A 27,442-nucleotide genomic window follows, 5' to 3' on the forward strand; every position below is an offset into this window, starting at 1 on the left:
CGCTTGGCAACATAAATTTTGGACTCAATTCTGGTCGTACGTTGAGGACTACCTTCCCGCTGAAGATGTTACTTAACCCGGTAATGAAACATTCGGAAACCAACTCACAAACACGGAGAAGAAACCTTCGTCCTGCACCCGAGCTACAGATATTTGCTACTATTGCAGAACTGACTGCATTATTGCTCGAAGGAGGAAGCCTGCAAGGGAGATTAAGCACAGGTTGAGTAAAAAAAAAGAAATACTTTATTTACAAAAGAGCTTCAACCGAGAGCGGGAAGCCCACCAACTGGCCGAAAGAGAGCGGGCGCAGCCCTGGCCCTGCTGGGAGAGACAGGCGCACCCCTTAAGGCTTTCGCTCTGGTCAGCGGGTCAGCAGAGCAGCGCAGGAGGTCAGCTCGCAGGGCAGTTGGCATTCAGAGCCCCCTCCCTGGCAGAGAGTCATGGCGGGCGCAGGACACCCACGTGGGTCTGGGTGGGGGCAGCCAGGCTCAGGAACCCCGTCGGTGCACATGGATTGCAATTCACAGCAGTGGCCGCTTGTCCGATGTCTAGATCATCCACTGATCTTGGTCTTGTTCGGCCCCTTCCATGTCCACCTGGGGGGAGAGGGAGAAAGTGGGTGGACCCTTAGGAGAAGAGAATTACTGCTGCAAGGCAACTCTCTGGATCTGGGGTCTCCAACCTTGGCCACTTTGACGCTTGTGGACTTCGACTCCCAGAATTCCTCAGTCAGCTGTGCTGGGAGTTGAAGTCCACAGCTCTTAAAGTGGCCAAGGCTGGAGACCCCCTGCTGGAGACCACCAGCTCTGCCCCTAGGAGAGAACAAGCGTAAGCCCAGGCCCCTGCCCAAGTCGACTTCCCTAGCCCTTCCTGCATTCATAACCTCAGGAATGGGCCAATCTCCAGGAGACGGTGAGTTCTAGTCCTGCCTTGGGCATGAACCCATCTGGATGACTTTGAGCCAGTCTCTCTCTGTCTCTCACCCCACCCCACCTCACAGGGTTGTTGTTTTTCTGTGGAAAATAGGAGGAGGAAGGTGTCTTGGAGATGTTCACTGCCTTATTTGTAAAAATAAGAAAGGGGGATAGAAATACTTGATATACAGATAAATAAATACAAACATGTTTGGGCTGTTTATCCAGCCAATGTTCCTTTTAAGGGATGGTCCCTGCCTGGCCCCAAATCTCCAGAGAGACTTCTGCCAGTTGGCAACCGGGGAAAGGCTGCCCGGGGGATCTCCCTTGGGGCTCCTTGTGCTATAGAAAGCCACAGGGGTTTCTCCAGGCCAAAAGGAGGGACAAATTCTCAGCCGCCCAACCTCGTTAATCTCCCCATCGTCGGGGGACTCGTTGTAGTCGTTCATCTCGTCCATGTCCTGCATGTCCTCATCGTCTTCGGAGTCCTCCTCGCTGTCCTCGTCGTCCTCATCGTCCTCTTCCTCCTCCTCGTCATAAGTCTGCTAAGGCAAAGCAGAGAGGCAGCCATCTTGAGAGCCCTGGTGGCGCAGTGGTCGGAGTGCAGCACTGCAGGCTGACTCTGCCCACTGCCAGCTGCCGGCTCAAGGTACACTCAGCCTCCCGTCCTACTGAGGTCGGTAAAACAAGGACCCAGATTGTTGGGGGGCAAGAGGCTGACTCTGTAAACCACTTAGAGGGGGATATAAAGCACTGTGAAGTGGCATATAAGTCTAAGTGCCATCCATCCATCCATCCATCCATCCATCCATCCATGGCGGCACAGAGTTTAGAGTGCAGCATTGCAGGCTAATTCTGCCCATTGCCAGGAGTTCGATCCTGACCAGCTCAAGGTTGACTCAACCTTCCCGAGGTCAGTAAAACGAGGACCCAGATTGTTGGGAAGCAAGAGGCTGAGTCTGTAAACCGTTTAGAGAGGGCTGTAAAAGCACTGTGAAGTGGTATATAAGTCTAAGAGCTGGTGCGGTCATCTCCTTGCCATGGCCGGCTTGGAATTCCAGAAAGAAAAAAAACTCATCCCATTGACATGAAGGTGGGGGATCTCATCTCTACCCACCCCCCCACCTAGCATAGGCATCCACAATGGGATACCAAACCAGCCAGCAGAGCCACTTCTTAAGCCTTTTACAGGTGATCTTCAACTTACAACCATTCGTTTAGTGACCGCTTGAAGTTACAATGACACCGAGGAAAGTGAGTTATGGCTGGTTTTTCACACTGACAAGCATGGCAGCATCCCCAGGTGATCAAAATGCTTGGCAACCGACTCCTATTTACGACCATGGCCGTTTCCTCAGGTCACGTGATCCCCCTGTGACCTTCTAACAAGCAAAGTCCATGGGGGAATCCCGATTCACTTAACAACTGTGTTTCTATCTTAACAAATGCAGTGATTCACTTAACAACAGTGGCAAGAAATGGGGCAAAATTCATTTAACAGCTGTCTCACTTAGCAATGGAAATTTTGGGCTGAGTGATTGTCATAAGTCGAGGACTACCTGTTAATAACATTTATAGGTGGGAAAAGCTGCAATCAGACAGCTTGTGTTTCACTCACATGAATCTCCGCTTACAACTTTGGCAAGGGGTGATTTTAAAAGCTCTAATATTCTCTATTTTCACCCATCAACATACAGATTCCCCCTCACCCCAAATCCTCAGCTGGTGCCACGGGGAAAATTAGCTCTTACCTCCGATGCTGGTTTCCCGATTGGCACCAAATTATTGTCTTTCTCAGCTATGCTCTGCAGCTGAAGAGGAGAGAAAAGCAAGGAATGTTCGGAAGGAAACACGGAGCCAAGGTTATCAACCCTTCCCAAAGGCCGGGCAGGAGGCAACGTTGAGGGGTGGGGGGGGGAGAAGCCAAGGAAGTTGACCCCCTCCCTGCTCACCCAGGCCTGGTGCTGCTGCTCCTGCTGCTGCAATTCGTTCTCATCCACGCAGGGCCGGTCCAGGTTGAACCATAGAGCTTCGGTGACTCGCGGGAACAGGGAAGGGAAGAGGGTGGACATGGCTCCCTGGGGGTCAGAAAGAGGGGCTGATGAGAGGTAAGACCCTCAAAGAGGAGGAAAAAGGATTGGGGGGGTGGGGGGGTCAGGGAGGGATTCCCTACCATCCAGATCTTTTTTTTTTTAATTTGATTTATATGCCGCCCTTCTCCGGAGACTCAGGGCAGCTTACAGTGCGTTAAGCAATAACGCAACATTAAGATCTGCACATTCGGTGCAAATTAAGTCTCCCTGTGCTCCAATTGTGGAAGCCAAGAGCTGCAAATGGTGCGCTGTGCGTCACTTTAAATCTGTGTTTACTATATAGCTGGTTGGGGAATTCTGGGAGTTGTAGTCCACCCTTGGGAAAGCCGGCAAGCTTGAGAAACACTATTTTTAATGGTCATTTTCTGGAGGAAAAAGAGGATGGGATGGATCGACTCAGCTATGGAGGCGATGGGGGCCCAATTAGGCACAGATCCTCATCCTGGAGAACATCCATTTGCTAAATGATGCTTTTGTTTCAAGAGTCACCTGGACTTTCTTCTTTTTTCTTTGAAGACGTTTCGCTTCTCATCCCAGAAGCTTCTTCAGCTCTGACTGAACGGGGGAGAATGGAGGGATTTATACTCCTGGTCACCTGCATCTTTTTAGCAAGTTGTTAAGGTCACCTGGAGGTTTCTCTGTGTCCTTGGGGGTCACCTGAGTGACGCAAATGGGGGTGGAGCCTTCTTGGAACAGTTGAAAAGACATTGTTGTAGATTGGAGATAGATGATGTTGTATAAATCCTTCCCTTCCCCACCATCCAGTCAGAGCTGAAGAAGCTTCTTCGACGAGAAGCGAAACATCTTCAAAGAAAAACCAGAATGTCCAGTTGCCTCTTGAAAAAGCACCTCTGGGACAACCAGGACCTGGATGCCGGAGAATCTCCATAGACATCCAGTCTCCAAAGCAAGAGAAGAAGCAACATAGGGAGTGTCTATTGGAGGGAGTGACCCTTTGAGAGCTGTATGCAATGAAATTTCATTTTAATGTATGCCGGTTAGTGTTCCTACAAAGTGACAATAAAGTTATTCTAAGATTGAAACTAACCAAGGAGAGATGCAACCTAGAACTAAGGAGGAATCTCCTGACAGTGAAACTGTCAGACAGCTGGTCATTTGCATCCTTTGAGAGAGTGGTTGAAGCCACTTGGAGGTTTACCTGTCTCCTCAGGGTTACCTGAGTGGTGCAAATAGGCGTTGGCTCCACACCCGTCTGCACCACTCAGGTGACCCTGAGGAAACAGGTAAACCTCCAAGTGGCCTCAACATCTCTCTCAAAGGATGCAAATGACCTTCGGGATAACCGTGACCTGGATGACTGACAATCTCCATAGAGGCTCTCCATTCAGAGTTTTCTCTTTTTATGCCATGGTGGCAGGAGCTAGCTTTATGGAAAAGTCTCTCTCTCTGTTTCTTTTTGTAAAGGAAAAGTGGCATTTATTTGACCCGAAAAGTGTTTGCCTGAGAGATGGGACCCCTCCTTCTCCATCTCTCAGCCCAGCCCACCTCGCAGGGTTGTTGTACTGAGGGAAAAAGAGGAAGTGGGAGGAGGCTTATGGATGGTAGCAGCCTGGACTTACTTATAATAGTAATAAAGGCAGTAATAAAGAAATCCAATTAATAAATAAATCTATGAAATATGCTCAATTTCATTCAATGATCTTAATTTATCTAGTTTTGTCATTTAATATCGGATGAGCTTAATGCTTTTAAAGGTTTTTATGCTGCAAGAGGGCCAGAGTCATTTGGTAATGCAAAGAAACTTCATAATAAATAAATTTCATAATAAATAAATAATAAAATAAATACATTTCCACTGAATTTTCAAAACCAGATTTCAACCCAGGGGGTCCTCAAGGGACTTAAAGCGCCCCCGACCAGCTCGAGGGTCTCCCCGGGTCATCCAGGCGCCCCTTCAAGACCCCCCCAGGCCTTTCTCGGGGTTCTCCCCCTTCCTTTGCCCCGAAACAACAACCCTGCGAGGTAGGCCGGTCCAAAAGACAAATCACCCGGGCGCTTCCGGCATTCGGAGGCGGGCCTTCCGCTCTCAGTCCCCCGTCACTCTCCGCGTTTGCCGGCGCCGACGGAGCCTCACTTGCCACCGGCGGAGACTGGAAGCCGGGAGAATCACGGACGGAAGTGCTCCCACCGCGACCCGGAAGCGATTTTTTTGGGGGTGCTGGGAGGCCTGTAGAAACAGCGCCGGAAGTGCTTCCGTCGCTCCAGGGAGCCGTTTGAAGAGGCATTTCCGGTCCCTGGTTTCCAACGCGAGAAGCTACCACAAAGATGACATGTCCTAGAGCGGCATCCAGGCTTGCCATCACGTGTGCTTTTCAAGTGCGTCCCTCCTGGGATTTCAACCCAACGCTTTTACAGTAGGCACTGCGCATGCGCGCAAGGAGAAGGTTGGCTTCTGGCCATGCCACTCCGAAGCAGCGCACAGTGCGCTTGCGCAAGAAAGCAGATGCTTCTCCCAAGCAAAATATTTGAAAAATATTAATGAACAAATTAAACGATTTTGCAACCCGACGCCTGCCTGCCTTCCTATTCGACTATAGGATTAAAACATGAAAACATCACACATTTTTTTTTTAACTTGATTTATATGCCGCCCTTCTCCGGAGACTCAGGGCGGCTTACAATGCGTTAAGCAATAGCCTTCATACTTTTGTATATTTTATACAAAGTCAGCTTATTGCCCCCACAAACTGGGTCCTCATTTCACCTACCTTAGAAAGGATGGAAGGCTGAGTCAACCTTGAGCCTTGGCGAGATTCGAACCCTGCAGTAATTGCAGGCAGCTGGTCTTAATTAACAGTGCTTTAGTCTCCTGCGCCACCAGCAGACTAATGATTTAATGGTTTAAAACCTAAACCATTAAAATTAATATTTTATGCTTTGCGGGTCATCAGTGCCCATCGTCCGCAGATGGCATGGGGATGATGGGCCTCTCCCAAAGTCTCACTGAATTAATACGTTTTTTTGCCGTCGAACAAAACGTTGAAGCATGAACCAAAGAGGTTGGTTTCACACATGAACTATGATACAGAAAAAACTTAACCAAGATCAGCAATAACCAACCCACCATAACCTGCTATGTAAATCTGTAGGTCCTTAAATGCCCTGGTTATCTATGCAGGGTGAACTCAACTGCCATCTTTGCATGGATTCAACCTAGGTCACTCTTGGGTAAAACCTGGCATTTAACACTATCCCTGATTTTTTAAATTATTAATATTTACTAATTTAGTCTCCGTTGGTTCTTAAATTACTGCTAATTTTTAAACCCTTATGAGCTGCTGCCTGTGGAATCTTTCAAAATCTCTTCAGGAACTTCATAAACCATTTTTAAGTATCCTTCTGTTCTTGCAAACCACCTTTAGTTTAATCTTATGCGTGAATTGATCTCTTTGATTCTTTCTCAGAAGAAATTCTGTTCAGATCTCAAGTCAGGTTTCCCAAAAAACAACACAGAAAAATTGCCTGAAGCAGAGGTGAAGTTTATTTGACAGCCAGTGATCAAAATGGGTCATAAAGGACTGCTAATTTTTATAGAGAGGTCCATCCAAGTGGGCTTGAATTTAGCCCTTTATCTAGGAATTACCAGAGAACGCTGCAGGTTCAGTAGAGTGGAAATATAACTTTCTGCCCTAAAGGATTATATGCAACTGTCAGCTTTTTTGAGTCAAGGATGGTGACCTCCAGATGAATGGTTTGAGCGGGGAAGGAAATATTTTCCGAGTCTGAGGAATTGTCGTATCTGGAAGGGACTTTTCTAGGATCTAATTAAGTTGCTGGAGTTTGCCAATTTCTTATCAATGACACACTTCGTCATTCTCTGTCTAGATGTCAGAATCAGCAGAAAAGTTGTTGTGTTCTTTTATTGTCTTTAGGTTCGCTGGCAGGTCAGGGACTGACTGGGTTGGCAGGTGGCATGCAGGGCAGAGGGGTGGCATAAGGTCTGTTTCTCCAATTTATTTATCTTCTGAACGGTATTCACTGGGCATCACACAATTTTTCTCAGAATTCACTTCTGATTCTTCTTCTTACCTCTATTTACAGGAGAGCTAATGTTTAATCTGCAACTGATACCCATTTATGGATTTTCATTTTAATACACACTTGAAAAAACTAAATGACCTCAACTTATTCTTTCTGATATAGAATTTACTTTTGTCTGTAATTAAAGCTACACCTTCATTTCCTTATGTGTCTTGCCAGACAATCAGATCTTTTCATTCAGTTTATTTATCCTGCCTCTTTTCCTTGGTTTCCTTCCTTCCCTCCTCTTATCTGTTTCCTTTCCTTCCTTTGTCCTCCCTCCCTCCTTGCTTTCTCTTCTTCCCTCTCCCTTCCTCCCTCCTTTTCTATTCCTCCCTCTTTCTCCCCTTTTCTTTCTTTCTTCCTTCCTTCCTTCCTTCCTTCCTTCCTTCCTTCCTTCCTCTCTCCTTTACCACTTACTTCCCACTACATTCCAAATTATGCTCTTTGGGAAACATCCTATGGGGATAGATGAGGTCCACATCTATTGACCTGTCATCCATCATATCTTTAATCAGTCAAAGTTTTCACACCTCTCAAAACACACACATTGAATAAAGTGGGCTTTCTTATTTCTCTGGCCCTAAATATTTCTCAGCAAAAAACTTTCCAGAGTAAGGTTGAAATTTACCATATCCCAGTTTAATCCTGGTTTAATGAATAAACCATGGTTGGCTAGATTATCAAAACATGCTTAACCACAAGCAGTGGTTTTCAAAGCACTCCGACTGGGTGAATTCAACACTTAGCTTATACACCAAACAAACTGAATTTTGTCTTACAAACTGAATTAGTTAGCAGTTCCTGCTGAATTAACTTTTTTTTTTTTAATTTGGCCAAGAAGCATTTTTGTTTGCACAACATGATAAAGAGGAAAAGGAAAAGGAAACAAAAAGGAAACGGGGGTTAAAAAGGAGGCGGCCAAGCCCTTTGTGTGAGTCCTTTGCTGGGGGTTCACCTCACATGACCCCCTCCCCACACACAGGGCTCCTCTGAGAAAAAACTCCTGCAGTTTTAGGTCAGGAAGGATTACCAAGGAGCCTCTCCCCTTTCCTCTTCCCCCTTCCCCCTTTAGTGACACCCACGTCTGCTGGACTACAATTCCCACCAGAGGGATTGACTACCTGAGAGGGTTGCGGGGAAGAGCTGCTCCCCCCCCCCCCCGCCATCTCAGAGAGGAGTCCTGCCTCACTTACAACCCCCTGAGCTGGGCAAAGGAAAAAGTCCAAGATGTGAGACTGGCTCCTTGTCCAATCATCGCCCAAGGAGTGATCTCCTGATCTTTGGACCGATCTCTCTGCTTTAAGAGGCAGCTGCAGCTCCCTTCCTCCCAGCCAAGCCTTTGCTCTGCAGCCAGCGCTTCATCACCTGTGCTGCTGGCCCTCCCAGAGGAGGAAAGGGGCTCCACCTGCAACCGGCCAGCCTCCACTATTAAAGCCAGAAGGCGGGGCTGCTGACCAGAAGCTGCCATGTGCAGGTATGGTACACCTGAGGGGTGAGAAGCAGCGGTTCTCCATCAGCCATGGGGTGGGGGTCTGGGTCTGGGTCTGGCTTTACCTGGAACAGCCTTGGGGGCTCTACTTTTTTGAGAGATTGCTGTGGTGTATGGGGGGGGGGTCTGGGGTTGGCAGGCTGGCTGGCTGGGGGTTTCTGGGAGTTGAAGCCCACCCCTCGTGAAGTGGCCAAGTTCTAGATTAAGCCTCTTATCAACTGGTGTTGGTTAGTGCTTCAGAGACCCAGTTTGGTCTATGGTTAAGGCACCAGGCTTGAAAGTGGGAGGCTGTGAGTTCAAGTCCTGCTTTAGACGTGAAAGCCAGCTGGGTGACTTTGGGCTAGCTCCATCTCAATTTCTCAGCTCAACCCACCTCTCAGGGTGGTTGTTACAGGGAAGGAGGAGGAGGAAAGTGTGTTGGATATGTTTACTGCCTTCAGTTATTTATAAACACAAAAAGAGTGGGATGGAAATAAATAAACCCCCTTCCCATCTCCCCGAGTCTTCTAGAGAGGATGGGTAGCTTTTCCTAATCTCCCAATCTCCATTATCTTGAGTAATCATCCTTGTGTGGGAAGCAGAAAACCCAATTTTATGGTGGTGTAAGCCAAGGAATTAATTCCCCAACCTGTTGCCCACCAAATAATAGAGGGGGAGGTTCCTATCTCTCTTCCCTAGCAGGCCAAAGCATTGCTGAAAGGAAGCCCTGAGTGCAGGTGTATCTGCTCAGCTTTTCTCTCTCAAAACTGCCAATTATGGTTAGTTCAGGAAACCAGGTTAAATGCATTATGGCTTAATGCAACATGGTTAAATAAATAATGGGTTAAGGCAACTTGCATCTCGGTCCTGGTTTTCCTTTTATATTCTAAAGAAGAAATGGGATTTAAGAACCCCACCCCCACCCCCCACCCCAAATTACTGGAAATTCCTGTAGTTCTTTGACTAATATTTGCTTTCCATTTTTAAATTTCCGTTGAGAGTCTTCAACTCGACATATGCAAATATTTTTTGGGTAGAGTTTCAGATTTAATGTTTGGTTTGCAATATGCTTTGTGTATGCTTCAAGTATTTTTTTTTAAATTGCTCCTATTATTGTAGTTTGGGGGTGGGGAGGGATTACTGGTTTTTTTTTTCCATTCCCAGTGCCTTGTTGGTAGATTTACAGATTTTTAAAAAGAACTGGATATTTCGTTTATAGTTATATATCATATTTAGAAACCACCCACCTCTCTTAATAATTAATAGATAATAGTTTTGTGATATGATAAAGTCACTTAAAGCCTCTTCTTTGGCCTTGAAACGAAAGTCAGGTTGAACAGTTTTCCATGGTAGATATTCTGAGTTTTTCAGCCTGTTGCACCCCAAAAAGAGGATGGGTTCAGCCAGTAACTTCCGGGTGGGACCCCAAAACCCAACTCTACCAAACTGGGGAAGGAGGTTGACCTTACAAAATCACCACCTGCTCTCCATCTATAATTTCGAAGGACTTCAAATGATTGGGATTTTAGACATTTGGTGCCTAGACCTAACAGAATGAGTTGGCAGGCGGGGATCTTGGAGGTCATCTAGTCCAACTCCCTTCTCAAGCAGGAGACCCTAGAGTCCTAGACCATTCCAGACAAGTAGTTGTCCAGTTTCTTCTTGAAAACATCCATTGATGGAGCACCGACAACTTCTGGAGGCAACGTCTGTTCCACTGGTTAATGTTCTCACTGTCCTTAGTTCTAGATGGCTTGATGAGTTCCCATCCATTGCTTCTTGTCCTGCCTTTGGGTGCTGTGGAAAATAGCTTGACCCCCTCTTCTCTGTGGCAGCCCCTCAAATATTGGAAGATGCTCTCCTGTCTCCCCTGGTCCTTCTCTTCCCTAGACTAGTCATGGCTGGTTCCTGCAACCGTTCATCATGTGTTTTAGCCTCCAGTCCTCTCATCATCCTGGTTGTTCTTCTCTGCACTCTTTCTAGAGTCTCCACATCTTTTTTATAGCGTGGTGACCCAAACTGGGTGCAGGGAATGTGTGGGTCAGGGAATCCTCCCACCCCCAGCAGGCTCCCCTCTTCTCTAACTCACTCTCTCCCCCCCCCCCGCAGAGTGATGTGTGCCATGGGGCAGGTGCTGCTGTTGATCCTGGCGATGGCAGCTGCCCAGGAGTCTATGCTGAACGTCTGCATGGATGCCAAGCACCAGAAAACCAAGCCGGGCCCAGAGGATAAGCTGCATGAACAGGTAGGAAAGCCAGGGCAGAAGGGCCACTGGGACCCCTGACCACAGTCAGGTTTCTGAGGGTCTTCAGAAGCGAGGCTGGAAAGAGGTTTTTGAACTGTCTGGTCTGGGACCCCCAAACTATCTGTTGCAATGGTTGTTGTGAGTCAGATTGAGCAATCCAGGGCTGACCCAGAGAGGTTTCTCCAGCTCATATACAGGTAGTCCTCAACTTATGACCACGATTGGGCCCAAAATGGATGTTGCTGAGTGAGACATTTGTTAAGTGAGTTTTGCTCCAATTTTACGATCTTTCTCGCCACGTTTGTGAAGTTAAGTTAGTGACGATGGTTGTTAAGTGAATCTGGTTTCTCCACTGACTTTGTTTGTCAGAAGGTCATGACCCTGGGACACTGCGACTGTCATAGATATGAGTCAGTTGCCAAGCATCTGAATTTTGATCCCAGGACCATAGGGATGCTGCAATGGTCGTACGTGTGAAAAACGGTCATAAGTCACTTATTTCAGTGCCGTTGTAACTTCCAATGATCAGTAAATGAACTGTTGTAAGTTAAGGACTACCTGTATCCTTTATTTTGGACAGAAGTCATCTCATTCTCCTCTTCCTCCTCCTGATCTTCTCCTCCTTAGTTTTCGGGATCAGCTGCAGTCAACCAGAGGAACAGGTGGACTCATGAAGGGGCAGCCTGGGGGTCTTTCCCCCTAGCCCACCCCCTGCTTTGGCAGATCCTACACTAAACAGAGGGCTGGCCTATAGGTGCTTTCACCTCTTGAGATGATAGGAGAGTTTGAGGAAGAATGAACTTCATTGTTCACACGTTTAGGGAGACTGTCAATCATTCTCAGTCATGGGTGTCCCAAAAGTGCTTTTTCCAAAAGGCAACTGGACGTCCTTGGTTTTTCTCCTTGAAAACGTTTCACTTCTCACCCAAGAAGTTCTCCAGAACTGAAGAAGCTTCTTGGATGAGAAATGAAACCTTTTCATGGAAAAAAACCAAGGATGTCCAGTTGCCTTTTGGAAAAAGCACCTTTGGGATGTCCACAGGTTGAGGAACAATTTTTGAGAACTATTTAAGGATATCTTAAGTACCTTAACAGATAGAAAATGTTTGGAGGTTCCCACCACACCTTAAAGGACGTTCCTTTGAGGACTTGCAGTTCTTGTTCTATAGAAACCTTCAGCAAGAGCCGTAGAGCCCCCGTTGTAGATGTCCACCATTCCCACCTCCCCGAGTCACCTCAACTTTCAGGGGGAAACCTGGGTGGGCTGGGAATGCTGCTAGTTGGGAACCTGAGAACTTCTCGGGAGAAGATGCCCCATTCCAAAGAGGCCACCAGACCCTCCTCAGCTCAAACCAGCCCCTCTCTCTGCTTCTCTCCACCCCCAGTGCTCGCCCTGGAAAGACAACGCCTGCTGCACGCTCAACACCACCCAAGCGGCCCACCAAGATGCCTCCTACCTGTACAATTTCAACTGGAACCACTGTGGGGCCATGTCAGACAAATGCAAGAAGCACTTCATCCAGGACACCTGTCTCTATGAATGCTCCCCCAACCTGGGCCCTTGGATTCAGAAGGTGGGCAGCCAGGCTGGGCTTGGCCTTGATGCCCCCAGACCCAGTCAGAGAACTGTGAGGGTGGAGTCAGGGAGGTTGGTGCCTTGGGTTCCTCAACACCCAAGTTGGGGGCAGTTGGAGACCCCCTGAAGATCTATGGGGGCAGATGGTCCCAACAGATCTAGGAGAGCCAGGATGGAACCGGTTTTAGGGAGCCATCACACCAGACAATTGGAGGAGCTGGAAGTGGAAGTAGACCCCTACCCATCTTTTCTTTCTGCTCACAGGTGTGGAGGGGGCCTTGGGGCTCTCTGAGCTGGGTGGTTTTCATGACCCAAATCAGCGCTAGTTTGGGTAATGAAACCTCATCAGATTAGCACTGATGATGTTCCCTAGTTGGGTCATGAAATGTCTGCAAGAAAACCACCCAGCTCAGAGAGCACCAAGGACCCCATAGTCCTCTTCCTCCTCCTCCTCCCCCTCCTCCCTGTAAACCCTCCTAACACTGATGATGTTCCCTAGTTGGGTCATGAAATGTCTGCAAGAAAACAACCAAGCTCAGAGAGCACCAAAGACTCCACAATACTCCTCTTCCTCTTCCTCCTCCTCCTCCACCACCACCTCCTCCTCCCTTCTAGCACTGATGATGTTCCCTAGTTGGGTCATGAAACATCTGCAAGAAAACAACCCGGCTCAGAGAGCACCAGCAACCCTGAACTACAGATATTCTCCTCTGCCCACAGGTGGACCAGAGCTGGCGGAAGGAGAGAATCCTGAATGTGCCACTGTGCCTGGAAGACTGCGAGGGCTGGTGGGAGGATTGCCAGGATGACTTGACCTGCAAAGAGAACTGGCACAAAGGCTGGAACTGGACCACAGGTCAGGAGGCTCCATAGTCTGTTGTTGCTCCTTCCCCCACTCATTGCCATGGGCCCCGAGAACAGGGATCAGGGGCCACCTAGCTGGGCTGAGCCACTTCCCCGACGTTGACGTAGGAAAGGCTGCTCTGGAATAAGGCAGAGACCTCCGCTCGGAGGACACAGTGGTGCCACTAAATTTCAAAGACCTGGTGGGGTTTATGGAGGAGTAGAGATCCTGTGGAAAGAGTTTGTTCTGCCCACAAAGTGGAAGTGGGCCTTGTGGACTTCGATTCTCAGAATTCCCCAGCCAGCAAGGAGTTGAAGTCCACAAGGTTAGACCTTTTCATCCTGTATCATTCCAATTCCAAAGAGGTTGGCTGCCCAACCTCTTCCTGAAAGCTTCCAGTGATGGAGCACCCACAACTTCCGGAGGCAAAAATTGTTCCACTGAATAACAGACTTAAAAGGGATCTTGGAGGTCCCTAAACTCTTCTTCCTTCTTTTCATCCCAGGAATCAACCACTGTCCACTGGGCTCAATGTGTCAGAAGATGAAGAGGGTGTTCCCTACGCCCCAAGATTTGTGCGAGAAGATCTGGAGCAACTCTTACAAACATACCACCTTCTCCCGGGGAAGCGGGCGCTGCATCCAGATGTGGTTTGATCCTGTCAATGGCAACCCCAATGAAGCAGTGGCCAAGTATTACGCGTCGTCGGGAGAGACCTTGGCCTTCCACTCAGCCCTGACTCTGTTGCTCTGTTCAGCCCTCCTGGGCCTGCTCTGAGGTTGGCAGGGACCCTTGGCTCCCCAGAACTTTGACTAACATCAGCAAGGAGGGGAAACCTTCCTTCCCCGCCATGGCAGGAATCTATGGGGCTTTGGAGTCCCCTGTTCATCAGGACCTCTCACCCAAGAGTGTCTGCAGGAGGTTCTTGTGATCTCCTGCTCTCCTCTGGATGGGAAGCTGACTATGATGTTGACCACAAGAATGCCACATACAGAGGTGCAAGAATAAATATTAAGTCTTCTACAGCCAGTAGTGGTGATTGTTTCTGGGATTTTTTGTCCCTTACCTGTTCAGGTGAGGAGTAACGCTCAGCCAGAAGTCAACTCCACCAACCTCACTTTAGACGTTGGACCAACATCTGAGTCCTTCGCACATTATTTTCTGGAGCACCAACAGCTCCATTGCTTGTTTGCAGTTGTCATGCCGTTGCCTTCCACACCCAAGAGAACTGGATGCCACCTGGACAGTGTGGTTAACAGGGTGCAGCGGTGGGGATGTGCCCAGTTCCTGCACTGCAGTGGACAAGTCCCACCTCCAGAGGCTGGGCACTGTCCTCCAAGGCCGTTTTGGTTGGGCAGTTGGGGGGAACATGGAGCTGGTATCTCCAGGCTGGCATTTTGGTGGGTCTCCCACAGGCTTAGAGCTGGATTGAATGGTGGGCAGACTTGGGTTTGATCCAGTGTTGCTCAACCCTGACCACTTTTAAGATGGGTGGACTTCAACTCCCAGAATTCCCATGGCTGGCTGGGGAATTCTGGGAGCTGAAGTCCACCCATCTTAAAAGTGGTCAGGGTTAAGAAACACTGCATTTAAGTGATGCTTTTGGTCCCTTCCAACCCTCTCATTCATGGCTAGCTGGAGAATTCTGGGAGTGGGCATCCACGGGTGAGAAAGTTGAGAAACCCTGGTTTAATATCCCAGGAAAAGCAAGCTTGTCTCTCAAGCTTCACAAAATGGGAGATTTGGCAGAAGTTCTGGTCCCCAAAGAAATCCTTCTCAAAAAAACCCATAAACCCCCCTCCCCACAATATTTTGATTTGTAAAAGCAGTGACTTCCCTGGTGCCAACGGGGCCTGCATGCAAACACAAATGCAGTTTTATAACACCCTATGAATGCAGTTCATCACAGTCCCCTGAACAAGCCTTGATGGCAAGGTTGAATTCATACGCCGCACCAAGCCAAAAACCAAAGAAACCACAGGAGGTTTAGCCACAAAACCTGGGCAAGAGAGGCTAAACAGGCCTATCCAGATGTTGGTTCTCCTGCTTCAAACCAGCTTCTGCTCTTTCCTTGCCCCTCTGAGGTTTCCCTGGTGGCCAGCAGGGGGCGCTGGCTGCTCATATAGGCCCATTGCTGGTGGCAATGAGGAGGGGAGAGGGGCATTGGGGTGGGGGGTCTGTTTTTCAGATAGGGGGCAGTTTCTCTACCCACACAGTGGGGGGGTGAGGTGTCTCTTGTGCATTTTGGTGGAAACTTTCTCCCCCCACAAGCTTTCCCCTCTGCAAGCGGCAAAATAGGGATCAAACCCAAAAATTTGTGACCCAAGTCACAAGGGTGGGGGCTACAGCCCTTCCCCCCTCTTGGCACTCAATAATGGGAGGGGATTGTAAGACACTCTTTGGTCGCATGTACGAGGACCGATCCTGTTACTTTTGTCACTGCTGTTATAATTTTGGTCGCTAAGTGAAAGATTGTTGAGGTTTAGCTGTACAAATTAACAGCCCAAGATAATATATCTTGACATTTAATCATGGCTTACATACAACACTTGATTATCCTAAAAGCGATTATTATTAGTGCAACTCTTATAATCTTTCCAAATCTGATAAAAAAGATGATTCATCCTTCTGGGAAGTCGGCATTCAGATTTTATCCATCACTTTTTCCATCAGAAAAACTGACCAGACAGTCCCTTCAACACGCCAATTATTCCATCATAAGCGACTTAGAAATTTCCACTTTTCAGAGAGTCCCAATTTTTGCAGCCAGGAGTCCGAATACCATACGGGTAGTCCTTGACTTGTGACCACAGCTGAGCCCAAGATTTCTGCTGTTAAGTGAAACATTTGTTAAGTGAATTTTGCCCTGTTTTACGACCTTTCTTGCCAGAGTTGTTAAGCAAATCACTGACAAGTAAAATGGGGCAAAACTCACTTGACAAATATCTCGTTAACGACAGAAATATTGGGCTCAATTGTGGTCGTAAATTGAGGACCACCTGTGCCATTTCAGACCGACAGCCCTCCAGCATCTCTTTAAAAGCTGGTCCCCCCCCCTATGCCAGCCTCAGCTAAAATGGGGTTGCAGGTTTGGGGGTGGCTCTCTTGGGAAACCCAGACATGGGCTTTGCAGGCTGGGTGAGGGAGGGTTTGGGTGCAGGGGGAGGGGCTGCCAGGGGGGGGGCTGGAAACAAGGATCAACAGGTAGGAAGCTGCGGGGGGGGGCAGATCCAAACTCGAAATAAGGAGGAATTCCCCCGCAAGGTGTCGGACCAGAAGCCCCCCCCCCAAATCCCCTCCTCCAGTCCTGCAAATGCTCAAACGAGGGGAGTCCCTCTTCTTCTCCCCAAGGCTGCGCTCCCCCAACCAAGCTCCCGTTGCCGGAGCGACCCTTGAGGAAGCAAAGCCGGATTCCGCGCACCCCGAAAGCCCGAATTGGCCAGACCCCGCCCCGATTCCCCGGGGAGCCCCTCCATCCCCCTCCCCAAGTTTCCCCTTCAAGGGGGGGAGGGGCTGGCGGCCTCAGGGGCCCTGACGGTGGGCTGCCCGTTTCCCCGGGCCTTTGGGGCGATGCCGTCGAGGGAGCCCCCGGCGGGGCTGCTTTCTTTCCCCGCTTGGCCAAGCCGGCGCCCGCCCGACAGGCAGGCAGGCAGGCAGGCAGGCAGGCGAGGGCCGCCCCTTTGGGAGCCGCCCCCGCCTGCCCAGCCGAGGGGCCGCCCCAGGAAGCGGAGGCCGGCCGAGCTCCCCGGCGACGCTTCGGGGCCCCGCGCGCCTTCCTCCTCCTCCTCCTCCTCCCCTGCGGCGGAGCAGCGCTGAGCGGCCGGAGGGCTGGGCGGCGGAGTCCCGGCGTTGGGCAGCCTCGGGGCGATCGGCGCGGCCGGAGGGGCAGCGGGGCCGGGCATGCCCTGAGCGGGCGGGGGTCGCGGGCGGCCGGTGGGGCTCGGAGCCCGGCCGCCTTTGTTGAGCGCCCCCCGCCCACCACCCCCCGGGCCGGCCATGGCGCTGGCGGCTCTGGGCCCCTCTGCGGCCGGGCCGGGCTCCGGGCCGGGGGCGCCGCCGCTCTGGTACCACAAGGACCTGAGCCGGGCGGCGGCCGAGGAGCTGCTGGCGCGGGCCGGGCGGGACGGCAGCTTCCTGGTGCGAGACAGCGAGAGCGTGGCCGGAGCCTTCGCCCTCTGCGTGCTGTGAGTGGCCCGCGGGCGCCGCCTTGGGGACTGCGCGGGGAGGGGGAGGGGGCGGCCGGGGAGCGCCTGGGGACCCCCTCCCCACCCCCACCCCCACCCCCACTCTCCCCATCGCCTGGCCGAGCCTCCTCCTTCCCCTTTGCCTCCCTCCTTCTTTCTTTCCTCCCTCCTTCTCCTTCCTTCCTTCTCTTTCCTCTCTACCTTCCTCTCTTCCCTTCACACTCTCTTTCTCCTTCTTCCCTCCCTCCCTCCTCTCAGCCCTGCCGGGGGTGACCTTCCTCCCGCCATGCCGCCCGAGAGGAGCCTTCGGGCTGCGCACTCAGCCTCCCCGTCTAGCGCCCGTCCCGATCCGCTCCTTGCCTCCCTGCCCAGAAAAGCCCCGGGCAGCTGCCGCTGTGCAGCGCTTTCCGCGGCCGCCTTTCGGGAAGCGCTTTGGACCGGCACTTCCGAGCAACCCCAGCAAGAGACCCCCGCCCCCCCCCAGTTGCGCAGCGGAGCCCCCGTCCGAACCCGCGTCCCAGGCCCCCTCCTCACGTGCGGCCTGAGGGCAACGGCGGGCTTTGCGCGTCTTGTGGCTTCCTCCCCCGGAGTCCGGAGCCAGCGGGGCTCTTTAGGCCGGGGGTCTCCAAACTCAGCAACTTTCAGGCTTGTGGACTTCAACTCCCAGAATCCCCCAGGCAGCGTGGCCAGGGCCCGGCTGGGCTCTTTAGGCCGCGGGTCTCCACATCTGGCAACTTTGGAAGACTCTCCCAGCTCTCCGCAAATCTTAGAGTTGCCAAATGTGGAGACAATGTTTGTTTTTGGCACCTTGAGGCTTGCTGGCCTTGTGTGGGGTGGGGGGCAGTTAAGACAGCCCTTGCCTCCCCCGCCTGTGGTTTCCCCTGAGAGACAGCTTCCTCCTGCCCAGAATAGATGCGGGGGTGGGGGTGGGGGGGTGCCAGCCTCTCTCTGCCCTCCCTGGACGCTGAGAGGGTGGGAGGGAACTCCCCCATCATTTGGGGCTGGGGGCTGGGAGAGAGAAAAGCAGATAAAGTAAGACTGAGGGAGGCCAAGCAGCGGAGAAACTTTGGCTACTTAGAACTGACCGCCTGGGGAGACTCTGGCTTTGATTTTCCATTCTTAAGGGGACACAGTTGGAGTGGATTGTCAAATAGGTATTGTGGGAGGTGGGGAGTGGGCTTGTTTTGTTTTTTGTGGGGCTGGATGGGCTTCCAAGTAAGGTTTGCAAAAGTCTGTCTTTCTCCCTCCTCTATCTGTATATCTGTCTGTCTCTCTTTCTCTCCCTCCCTTCTTCCCTCCTCTCCCTCCTTTTCTCTCTCCCTCCTTCCTCTCTCCCTCTTTATTTCCCTCCATCTGTCTGTCTCCCTTCATTTCTTCCTCCCTCCTTCCCTTCCTCTCTCTACTTCTCCCTCCTTCTGTTTCTTTCTCCCTCCCCCTCCTCTCTCCCTTCCTCTGTTTATCTTCCCTCCCTCCCTCCCTCTCTGTGTCTCACAGGCACACACACAGGAAAAGCCTGCAGGATTTCCGCTGATGCTGTTTGCCTGCCCAGCGAGTAAGGGCTCCCTGGCTGCGAGCATCCTGGGCTGCTCCCTGCCTTCCCCGCAGCAGTTCCTGGGCTCAGCCCCTCTTGCTGGAAGAGTTGAGGGGGGGGCAGCTGCCAAACGGGAGAGGAAAGTGTCTGGAAGGGACACACTCACACACAAACAGTGCCTGAGATTCTTTGGTGATGTAGCCATTCCTGCTTGTCCAGGGAGAGACTCCATCCTTCACACACACACACACACACACTCTGCCAAGCCTTCAAGCACTGGTGGCTGCTGGAATGGGGTTGGGTGGGTGGGCACCACAGGTGGAGAGAAGAGGGAGCAGTGCCAGGTCTGGTGCCAGCTGGTTTTTCCTTGTCCTGCAATGCTTTCTCTCCTTCCGACCGGGCACAGCCTGTTCTGTTGCTGTGGCGGATGAAGAGGCCGCTGAACCTTGGCAGCTGCTGAGCTGGTCACAAAACCCCAGCGGAGGAAAAAATAGAAAGCGGCCTGTTTTTTATACCCCTCTCATTACAGTCACCCCCTGGCACCCTCCCAGCACTGGCAAAGGCCCCTGGTGTGAGAACACGAAGGAAACATTGGCAGGGCTGCATGTGCCAACCTCCTCGTTCTCCAGGCCTCTCTGCTGGAACGAGACGTCCCGTGTGGTAGAATGGAGCTGGGGCTGGAAGGGACCTCGGAGGTCTTCTAGTCCAGCCCCTGGACTGGCAGAGACCTTATGCCAGACTGGACAAATGGCTGTCCACTCTCTTCTTAAAAGCCTCTAGCGAAGGAGCACCCACAACTTCTGCAGGCAACTTCTGGTCTGTCTGTCTGTCTCTCATTCTCTCTCCCCCACCTACCTACCTACCTATCCACCCACCCATCTCCCCACCCACCCACCCATCTATCCATCCATCCATCTATTTATTTATCATCTATCTATCTAATCTATCATCTCTACCTATATGTCCGTCCATCCGTCCATTTATTTTCCATTTGTTCAACCTATATTTTATCTTTCTATCTCATGGAATCCTAGGGCAGGAAAGTACCTTGGAGGTCTTCTCCTCCAAGGGTCTCCAACCCTTGGGCCACGGCCCAGTACCAGTTCATGGCTTGTTAGGAACTGGGCCACAGAAGCAGCCAGCGAGCAGGTGAAGCTTCATCTATGCATGCATGGGCTGTAGGTTGCATGCCAAACCAACCCATCCATCCACCCCCAGTTTCTGGAAGACAATGTTTGTTTCGACACTGCTGCCTCCTAGTTCCACAAAGACTGGGGACTGCTGTTCTAGTCCAACCCAGGCCCCCAAGCAGGACACACCCTACACCATTTCTGACAGAGGGCAGTCCAGTCTCTTCTTGGAAGCCTCCAGTGATGGAGCTCCCACAACTTCTGAAGGCAACTTCTGTCCCACTTGGTTGATGGTTCTCACTGTCAGGAGATTCCTCCTTAGTTCTAGGTTGAATCTCTCCTTGGTTAGTTTCAATCTTAGAATAACTTTATTGTCACTTTGTAGGAACACTAACTGGCATACATTAAAATGAAATTTCATTGCATACAGCTCTCAAAGGGTCACCACCTCCAATAGACACTCCCTATGTTGCTTCTTCTCTTGCTTTGGAGACTAGATATCTATGGAGATTCTCCGGCATCCAGGTCCTGGTTGTCCCAGAGGTGCTTTTTTCAAGAGGCAACTGGACTTTCTGGTTTTTCTTTGAAGACGTTTCGCTTCTCGTCGAAGAAGCTTCTTCAGCTCTGACTGGATGGTGGAGAAGGGAAGGATTTATACGACATCATCTATCTCCAGTCTACAACAATGTCTTTTCAACTGTTCCAAGAAGGCTCCACACCCATTTGCGTCACTCAGGTGACCCCCAAGAACACAGATAAACCTCCAGGTGACCTTAACAACTTGCTAAAAAGATGCAAGTGACCAGGAGTGTAAATCCCTCCATTCTCCCCCGTTCAGTCAGAGCTGAAGAAGCTGCTTGGATGAGAAGTGAAACATCTTCAAAGAAAAACCAGAAAGTCTAGTTGCCTCTTAGAAAAAAAAAACACTTTTGGGACTTTGGAGACTTGGTTGACCCCCTCTTCTTGTGACAACTCGTCAAAATATTGGAAGAGAGTTACCATGTCCACCCCACACACACCAATTGTTCTCTTTGATAGGTTACACATACTGAGGTCCCTCAATCTTTTCATCAGATAGGATGATATGATCCATAGTTCTACTTTTTGAAGTGTAGTTTTCTGTTTGGAATAATTATAGCTGCAGTTCAATGCAACCTGATAAAAAAAGAGTCTGCCTTATGAACCACCATCCCTCTCTCTCTCTCTCTCTCTCTCTCTCCCTTTCTGAAATTCCCAGTGAGCTGGATTCCTCCACATCCTTCCCTCCCTCACTGTGGGAGGCAAGATAAAAGAAATAACATCCTTTGAAAGAAACTGGTAGATCGAGGAAGTTTTCTAATTTGCACGCCTCTTCTCCTTGCCTGCTGTGGTGGAGCTGGGATGAAGTCTGCAATTTTAGTCTGGGGCGCAATCAGTGCTGGGCTTGCAAAGTGTGAGAATAGAATAAAGAATAGAATAGAATAGAATAGAATAGAATAGAATAGAATAGAATAGAATAGAATAGCTGGAAGGGACCTTGGAGGTCTTCTAGTCCAACCCCGTGCTCAAGCAGGAGAACCTATACCATTTCAGACTAATGACTGCCCAGTCTCTTCTTGAAAACCTCCAGTGATGAAAGAGCCCGCAATTTCTGGTGGCAAGCTGTTCCACTGGTTAGTTGTCCTCACTGTTAGGAAGTTTCTCCTTAATTCCAGGTTGCTTTTCTCTTTGATCAGTTTCCAACCATTATTTCTTGTTTTTGCCTTCAGGTGCTTTGGAAAATAGGTTGACTCCCTCTTCTTTGGGGCAGCCCCTCAAATACAATATCATGTCACCCCTGGTCCTTCTTTCCATTAAACTAGCCATACCCAGTTCCTGCAACCGTTCTATATATGTTTTAGTCTGTTCTTCTTTTAGTCTCTATATCTGCTCTTCTCTGAACTTTTTCCAAGCTCTCAACATCTTTTAAGTAGACCAAAATTGCTTGCAGTATTCCAGGTGTGGCCTTATTAGGTTGGTTACTTGGTTAAAATAGGGCAGGAAGGGGGCAACTCACATTGTGTCCTGGGAGTGCTTGGATTACCCATGTTGTATGAATGGGCGCTCCTGCTAAGCCGTAATACAGCGTGACTTACAGGTAGTCCTCAATTTATGGCCATTCATTTAATGACCATTCAAACTTAAAATGGCATGGAAAAAAGTATAGGTAATGTTCAACTTGCAAGGATTCGTTTAGAAACCGTTTGAAGTTACAACGGCACCAAAAAAAGTGAGTAATGAAAAATTTTCACACTTATGACCGTTGCAGTATCCCCAGGGTCCCATGATCAAAATTCAGACACTTGGCAGCTGACTCGTACTTATGACGGTTGCAGCGTCCCGGGATTACGTGATCCCCTTTTGTGACCTTCTGATGAGCAAAGTCAATGGAGAAGACAGATTCACTTAACAACCATGTGCAGTGATTCACTTAGCTGTGACAAGAACCGTTGTAAAACGGGGCAAAACTCACTTAAGCACTGTCTCGCTTAGCAATGGAACTGTTGGGCTCAATTGTGGTCGTAAGTTGAGGACTACCTGCATTTAAAAAAAAATATCCCTGTGTTAGAGTGCGTTTGGCCCGTGTCAAGACAGTCAGAGACCAATCCACTAAAAATATAAAATTACAGGTAATGATGGAGGCTGCCTATCACGGTTGTAACTTCTGGCAGTCGTACATAGGGTAACCTCACCTGATTTTATGTCCTTTTTTTGCGGCGGTCATTAAGTGAACACCACGGTGTTCAATGGTTCAGTGGTTTGTTATTTGTCAGTTTTGCTGAAAAACGTAAAATGCGCTTTAAACAGCTGTAAATGCAGCCATGTAACTACGGGGGAAGGGGTGTAATGTCATAAGTCCCTACCACCACCCCCCCAGGGAGGTTTGTCATAACTTTGAAAGGTCACTAAGCAACCCGTCGTAAGTCACAGACTACCTGTAGTTTCTTTCTCTCTGGCTTTCCTAACGCAACCGTAAGCTTTGTTTATCCCAATCTAGACTTTGTCCTGAGCGAGTATCCCATCTGGCAGCTGTTCCTCTTTGTGCATATGCTAAAAAAACCCACAAAGGTGTGTGGTGTTTTTTTTTTAAAGGTGTGATTGTGCGTCATCTGGGCTGGCGGTGCACCACAATTCTTAGAACCCAGAGCTGAAAATTTTTCACATGTCACATTTTTATTGTGGTTATCAGTAACCTTGAGCAGACAAGAGTTGGGTTCATTTTTTTTATTGCGCGTTCTTTCCCAAGAAGAGAAAAACTTTGTCGTTTTAACCAACATGTTGGCAAAAGGTGTTGCATTTAGAGTAGTTTTATATGGGTTTTTTTTTTTTAATTTTTGCTCAAGTAGAGTGGACATGGAGGTAAGATTTCTTCTTTGACCAGAATAAAATTATTTCTCATCTTGGTTCTGTAAGACGATGGGGCAGATGGGAGGTTTGCAAGCTCTCCTTGGTTTTGCATGCTTAAAAGAGCATATAGCTAGTCCTCGACTTACGACTATCTGTTTAATAGCCATTCAAAGTCACAACACTGCTGGGAAAAAATGGCCGAGGACTTGTCGTTGCACTTAGGACCGTTGCAGCATCACATGATCAAAATGTAGTTGCTTGGCAACCACCACAGGGTTTATAATTAGAATTATAATTAGAATGATGATTGCAGTGCCCCAGGAGTTACAACCTTCTCTCCCACAAGCATAGTCAATGGGGGAAGATGGATTTGCTTAACAACGGCATGATTCGCTTAACAACCGTGACAAAATGAGGTGGTAAAATAGGGCATGTCTCGCTGAACGACTGCATCACTTAGCAACGGAGGTTCCAATCCCCACTGTGGTCATAAGTTGGATGGTGAAGAGGGAAGGTGATTCAGGAATTTGAAACAGTCAAGCTTTTATTTTCTCAGAAATTTTGAAAGGCATTAAAATTATCGCGGGGATGTAAGGAAGAAAGATGAGTGGTGTGGTGGCCTAGAGGTGGAGCTCTCGCCTCCCAATCAGGAGGCTGTGAGTTCGATCCTAGGTAGAGTCAGATATTTCTCACTCTGGGCACAATGAGATTATATCTGCTGAAAAAAACTCCGCATTGGCGACAGGAAAGGCATCCGGCCATTAAAACACTCTGCTAGCTCCATTCGGTTGCCCCGACTCCACCCCGCAAGGGATTATGGGGTCATTAAAAAAAGATGATGATGATGATGATGTAAGGAAGAAAGATAAGGCAGTTTATGAGATGATTATTAAAAATGCCTTTTCATAAACCTTGTTAGGTTGAAAACCTGCAACCCAGCTGCCCTTATTTTAAATTACAGGTGGTGCTCACTTAACAACCATAATTTGCAGTTATGGCAGTGATAAAAAATTAACTTTGTGACCGGTCCTCACATTTACGACCTTTGCAGGTCTGTGAAGCAAAGGAAAACTGATCGCAAGCACCATCATGGTTTCGCTTAGCGACACCTGCTACATGAACAGGGGTCCTTTTATCACCCCAGTTCCAGTTGTGGTCACTAAATGAGGACTTCCTTTGTTTAAAGGTAATGCTGCTCCATATGTTCACAGCTGCTCTCTTCACACATTGCTGAAGCCAAAGATTGGCATACGGTCCTCAACTTACGACCACAATTCCCAAAATGTCCATTGTTAAGCAAGATGATTGTTAAGTGAGTTTTGCCCCATTGCCAAGCATCTGAATTTGGACGGGAATGCGGCAAGTTTCGCAAGTGTGAAAAATGGCCTTAAGTCACCTTTTTCAGTGCAGTTGTAATTTCGAACGGTCACTAAACGAATGGTTGTAAGTCAAGGACTGCCTGTAACGTGCGAGGAAAGATTGATGCTTTTTGGGGAGCTGAATTTTGAGATTCCTTTAGCTGAAGTTGCAGATGAGTGAGGTGATAATTGGGTTTTCAAGTCTTGTGGCTTGCAAGAAGGTGGAAGAATTTGGTGAAGGAGGGAAGACAGACCACTTCCTTTTTTGCTTTGTTGCGGTGTTCTTTTGTGAGACCGTTTCTGTCTTGTGTGGATATCAGGATTTCATCTCTCCCGCCCGGCTTCCACCCACCAAATCTTTAAAAGCACAACAGTGAGCTGGACTAGAGATAGGCACACTTCCAACCTCAAGGCATAAATCAGGCTCTCCAAACTTGGCCACTTTAAGAGTTGTGGACTGCAACTCAACCAAGGTTGAGAAATACAGGACTTAGAGGACCCTTCTGGTCTCTTCTAACTCTATCATTCATGGCTGGCTGGGGAATTCTGGGAGTTGAAGTCCACAGGTCTTAAAGTCACCAAGGTTGAGAAATACAGGACTTAGAGGATCCTTCTGGTCTCTTCTAACTCTATCATTCATGGCTGGCTGGAGAATTCTGGGATTTGAAGTCCACAGGTCTTAAAGTCACCAAGGTTGAGAAATACAGGACTTAGAGGACCCTTCTGGTCTCTTCTAACTCTATCATTCATGGCTGGCTGGGGAATTCTGGGAGTTGAAGTCTACAGGTCTTAAAGTTGCAATGGTTGAGAAACACTGATCTAGATAGGTAGTCCTTGACTTGCGACTACAATGGAGCCCAGAATTTATGTTGCTAAGTGAGAAATGTGTTAAGTCAGTTTTGCCCCATTTTATGACTTTCCTTGCCACAGTTTTTAAGTGAATCACTGCAGTTGTTAAATTAGTCACTCGGTCGTTAAGTGAATCTGGCTTCCTCCATTGACTTTGCTTGCTAGATGGTCGCAAAATATGGCCACATGACATGACCCCAGGACACTTCAGCCGTCATAAATGTGAACCAGTTGTTAAGCATCTGACTGTAAGTCACATGACCTTGGAGATGCTGCAACGGTCATAAGTGTGAAAAATGGTCATAAGTCACTTTTTTCATTGCCGTTGCAACTTTGAACGGTCACTAAGCGAATTGTTGTTAGTCTAAGACTGCTTGTAGTTACAAAGCAAAAAACATTTTGTTTCTACTATGTAGGTTTTTTTTCTAGTTTTCAAAACCACAAATCATAAGTTCAGTTTTGTCTTGTTTCATGCAAAAGACCTCTGAGTTTCCAGTCAGCCGTAAATGTAAATGCTGCCTTTTCCCTAAGCAAATCATCTCTGCCAGTTCCCTCACCTTCACAACCACCATTCCCTCCTTGGGGGGCAGCGAAGAGGCTGCCATCGTTCAGCTTCAGGGGTTTTCACCCAGATTTTGTTTTCTGATGATGGTGTTTTATTTTCAGTTTCCTTTTGGGATTTTACAAAGTTCCATTTTTGAATGAATTGTAAACATTAGAAACGCAGGTCGAGTGCACAAGGAGAGAGGCTATTTTAGGCAGTGAGTGGGGGGCAGCAGATGGTAAATATTTTAAGTGGGGCTGGAACCCAGGACGTTTCCGCTCCCTGTAGACTCCTGACCCACTAGGAACTTCCTCTTTTCAAAGTTGGATTGCAAGACGAGAGGAAGTGGACTGGGAAGGGAGTCAGGTTTTGGGTTTAAGATCTGGAGATCTGGATTTACAAGGCTGTGGACCGGGGTGAAATCTAAAATTTGTTACTACCGTTCTCTAGCCGTGGCTTGGTGGTGGTGGTGGGTAATGTGACTGGGTGGGCGAGGGCCAACTTTTTTTTTACTTTTAAAAGCATTTTTTCTACAACCTTAAGAGATTGCAGAAAAAAATGCTTTTAGAAGCTTCTGACGATCAGGCAACTCAGCTGGGATTGCCAAAGCTTTTAAAGGCATTTTTTTTTCTACAGCCTCTTCGGCTGAAGGGGTTGCAGAAAAAAATGCTTTGAAAAGCCTCTGACGATCCCAGCTGAGCCGCGCGATCATCAGAGGCTTTTTTTTTATTATTTTTAGAAGCATTTTTTCGGCTGAAGAGGTTGTAGAAAAAATGCTTTTAAAAGTAATAAAAACAGCCTCTGATGATCACGTGGCTCAGCTGGGCATGGGGGGGGGGGCCCTCAGGGATTTTTGCTACCGGTTCTCCGAACCACCCTCCGCCATCGCTACCGGATCAGGCGATCCGATCCGAACTGGGAGCATTTCACCCCTGCTGTGGACCCAGACCTTTGGGGCAATGGACCCCTGGCCTTGCTGCCCCCCCTCCTTTGCTCACCCCATTGTCAGCAGAAGCCCCCTACCCTGCATTGGAAGGGGGGGCAGAGCTTCCTATGCACCCCTAAATTTGTCAAAGCTAAATGGCGATCGAGAATATGCCCAGCTCTTTCCCTGTAAGGCGATGTGTCAATTTCAACCCTGATGGCTAGATAAAGTCAACTTTCCCAAGATCAGAAAAAGTGTCAATTTCAACCCTGATTGTTAGAAAAAAAATCAACTTTCTTAGGATCAGGGGGTATGTCAATTTCAACTGATTGAAACCACCTTTCTCAGCCTCTGAGACTTCCTGGTCA

The 27,442-nt window shown here is 48.9% G+C and overlaps 3 protein-coding genes across 10 annotated transcripts in view; 2 read left to right on the forward strand and 1 right to left on the reverse strand.

Moving 5' to 3' along the window:
• Window positions 1-228: 228 nt before the first annotated feature.
• Window positions 229-18,005, reverse strand: ANAPC15 (anaphase promoting complex subunit 15). 8 transcript variants are annotated; one of them, XM_087895679.1, is made up of 5 exons: window positions 5,106-5,338; window positions 2,870-2,995; window positions 2,669-2,728; window positions 1,322-1,459; window positions 229-599 (listed from the first exon to the last, which is right to left on the reverse strand). In XM_087895679.1, exons 2-5 carry the CDS (start codon window positions 2,987-2,989, stop codon window positions 552-554), a joined length of 366 nt encoding a protein of 121 aa, XP_087751805.1. In that variant the 5' UTR covers window positions 2,990-2,995; window positions 5,106-5,338; the 3' UTR covers window positions 229-551. The 8 variants fall into 8 exon arrangements, with proteins under 8 accessions (XP_087751805.1, XP_087751804.1, XP_060538687.1 ...); XM_087895678.1 differs by having other exon boundaries at window positions 1,322-1,462; window positions 5,106-5,185; XM_060682704.2 differs by having other exon boundaries at window positions 229-629; window positions 1,322-1,462; window positions 5,106-5,185.
• Window positions 8,420-14,058, forward strand: LOC117676433 (folate receptor alpha-like). The gene is made up of 5 exons (XM_034435895.3): window positions 8,420-8,528; window positions 10,632-10,767; window positions 12,153-12,341; window positions 13,064-13,199; window positions 13,693-14,058. The coding sequence occupies exons 1-5, from the start codon at window positions 8,521-8,523 to the stop codon at window positions 13,962-13,964; spliced, it is 741 nt and encodes a 246-aa protein (XP_034291786.1). The 5' UTR covers window positions 8,420-8,520; the 3' UTR covers window positions 13,965-14,058.
• The window catches only part of INPPL1 (inositol polyphosphate phosphatase like 1), a 47,658-nt gene continuing 37,375 nt past the window's right edge, over window positions 17,160-27,442 (forward strand). Inside the window, exon 1 of the mRNA XM_060682695.2 lies at window positions 17,160-17,371. Within this exon, the coding sequence (XP_060538678.2) occupies window positions 17,184-17,371 (188 nt within the window). The 5' untranslated portion in view covers window positions 17,160-17,183. The remainder of the gene's footprint in view (window positions 17,372-27,442) is intronic.

This window comes from Pantherophis guttatus, chromosome 5, assembly GCF_059756535.1.
Source record: "Pantherophis guttatus breed Tessera chromosome 5, ASM5975653v1, whole genome shotgun sequence".
Taxonomy (NCBI): Eukaryota; Metazoa; Chordata; class Lepidosauria; order Squamata; family Colubridae; genus Pantherophis; species Pantherophis guttatus.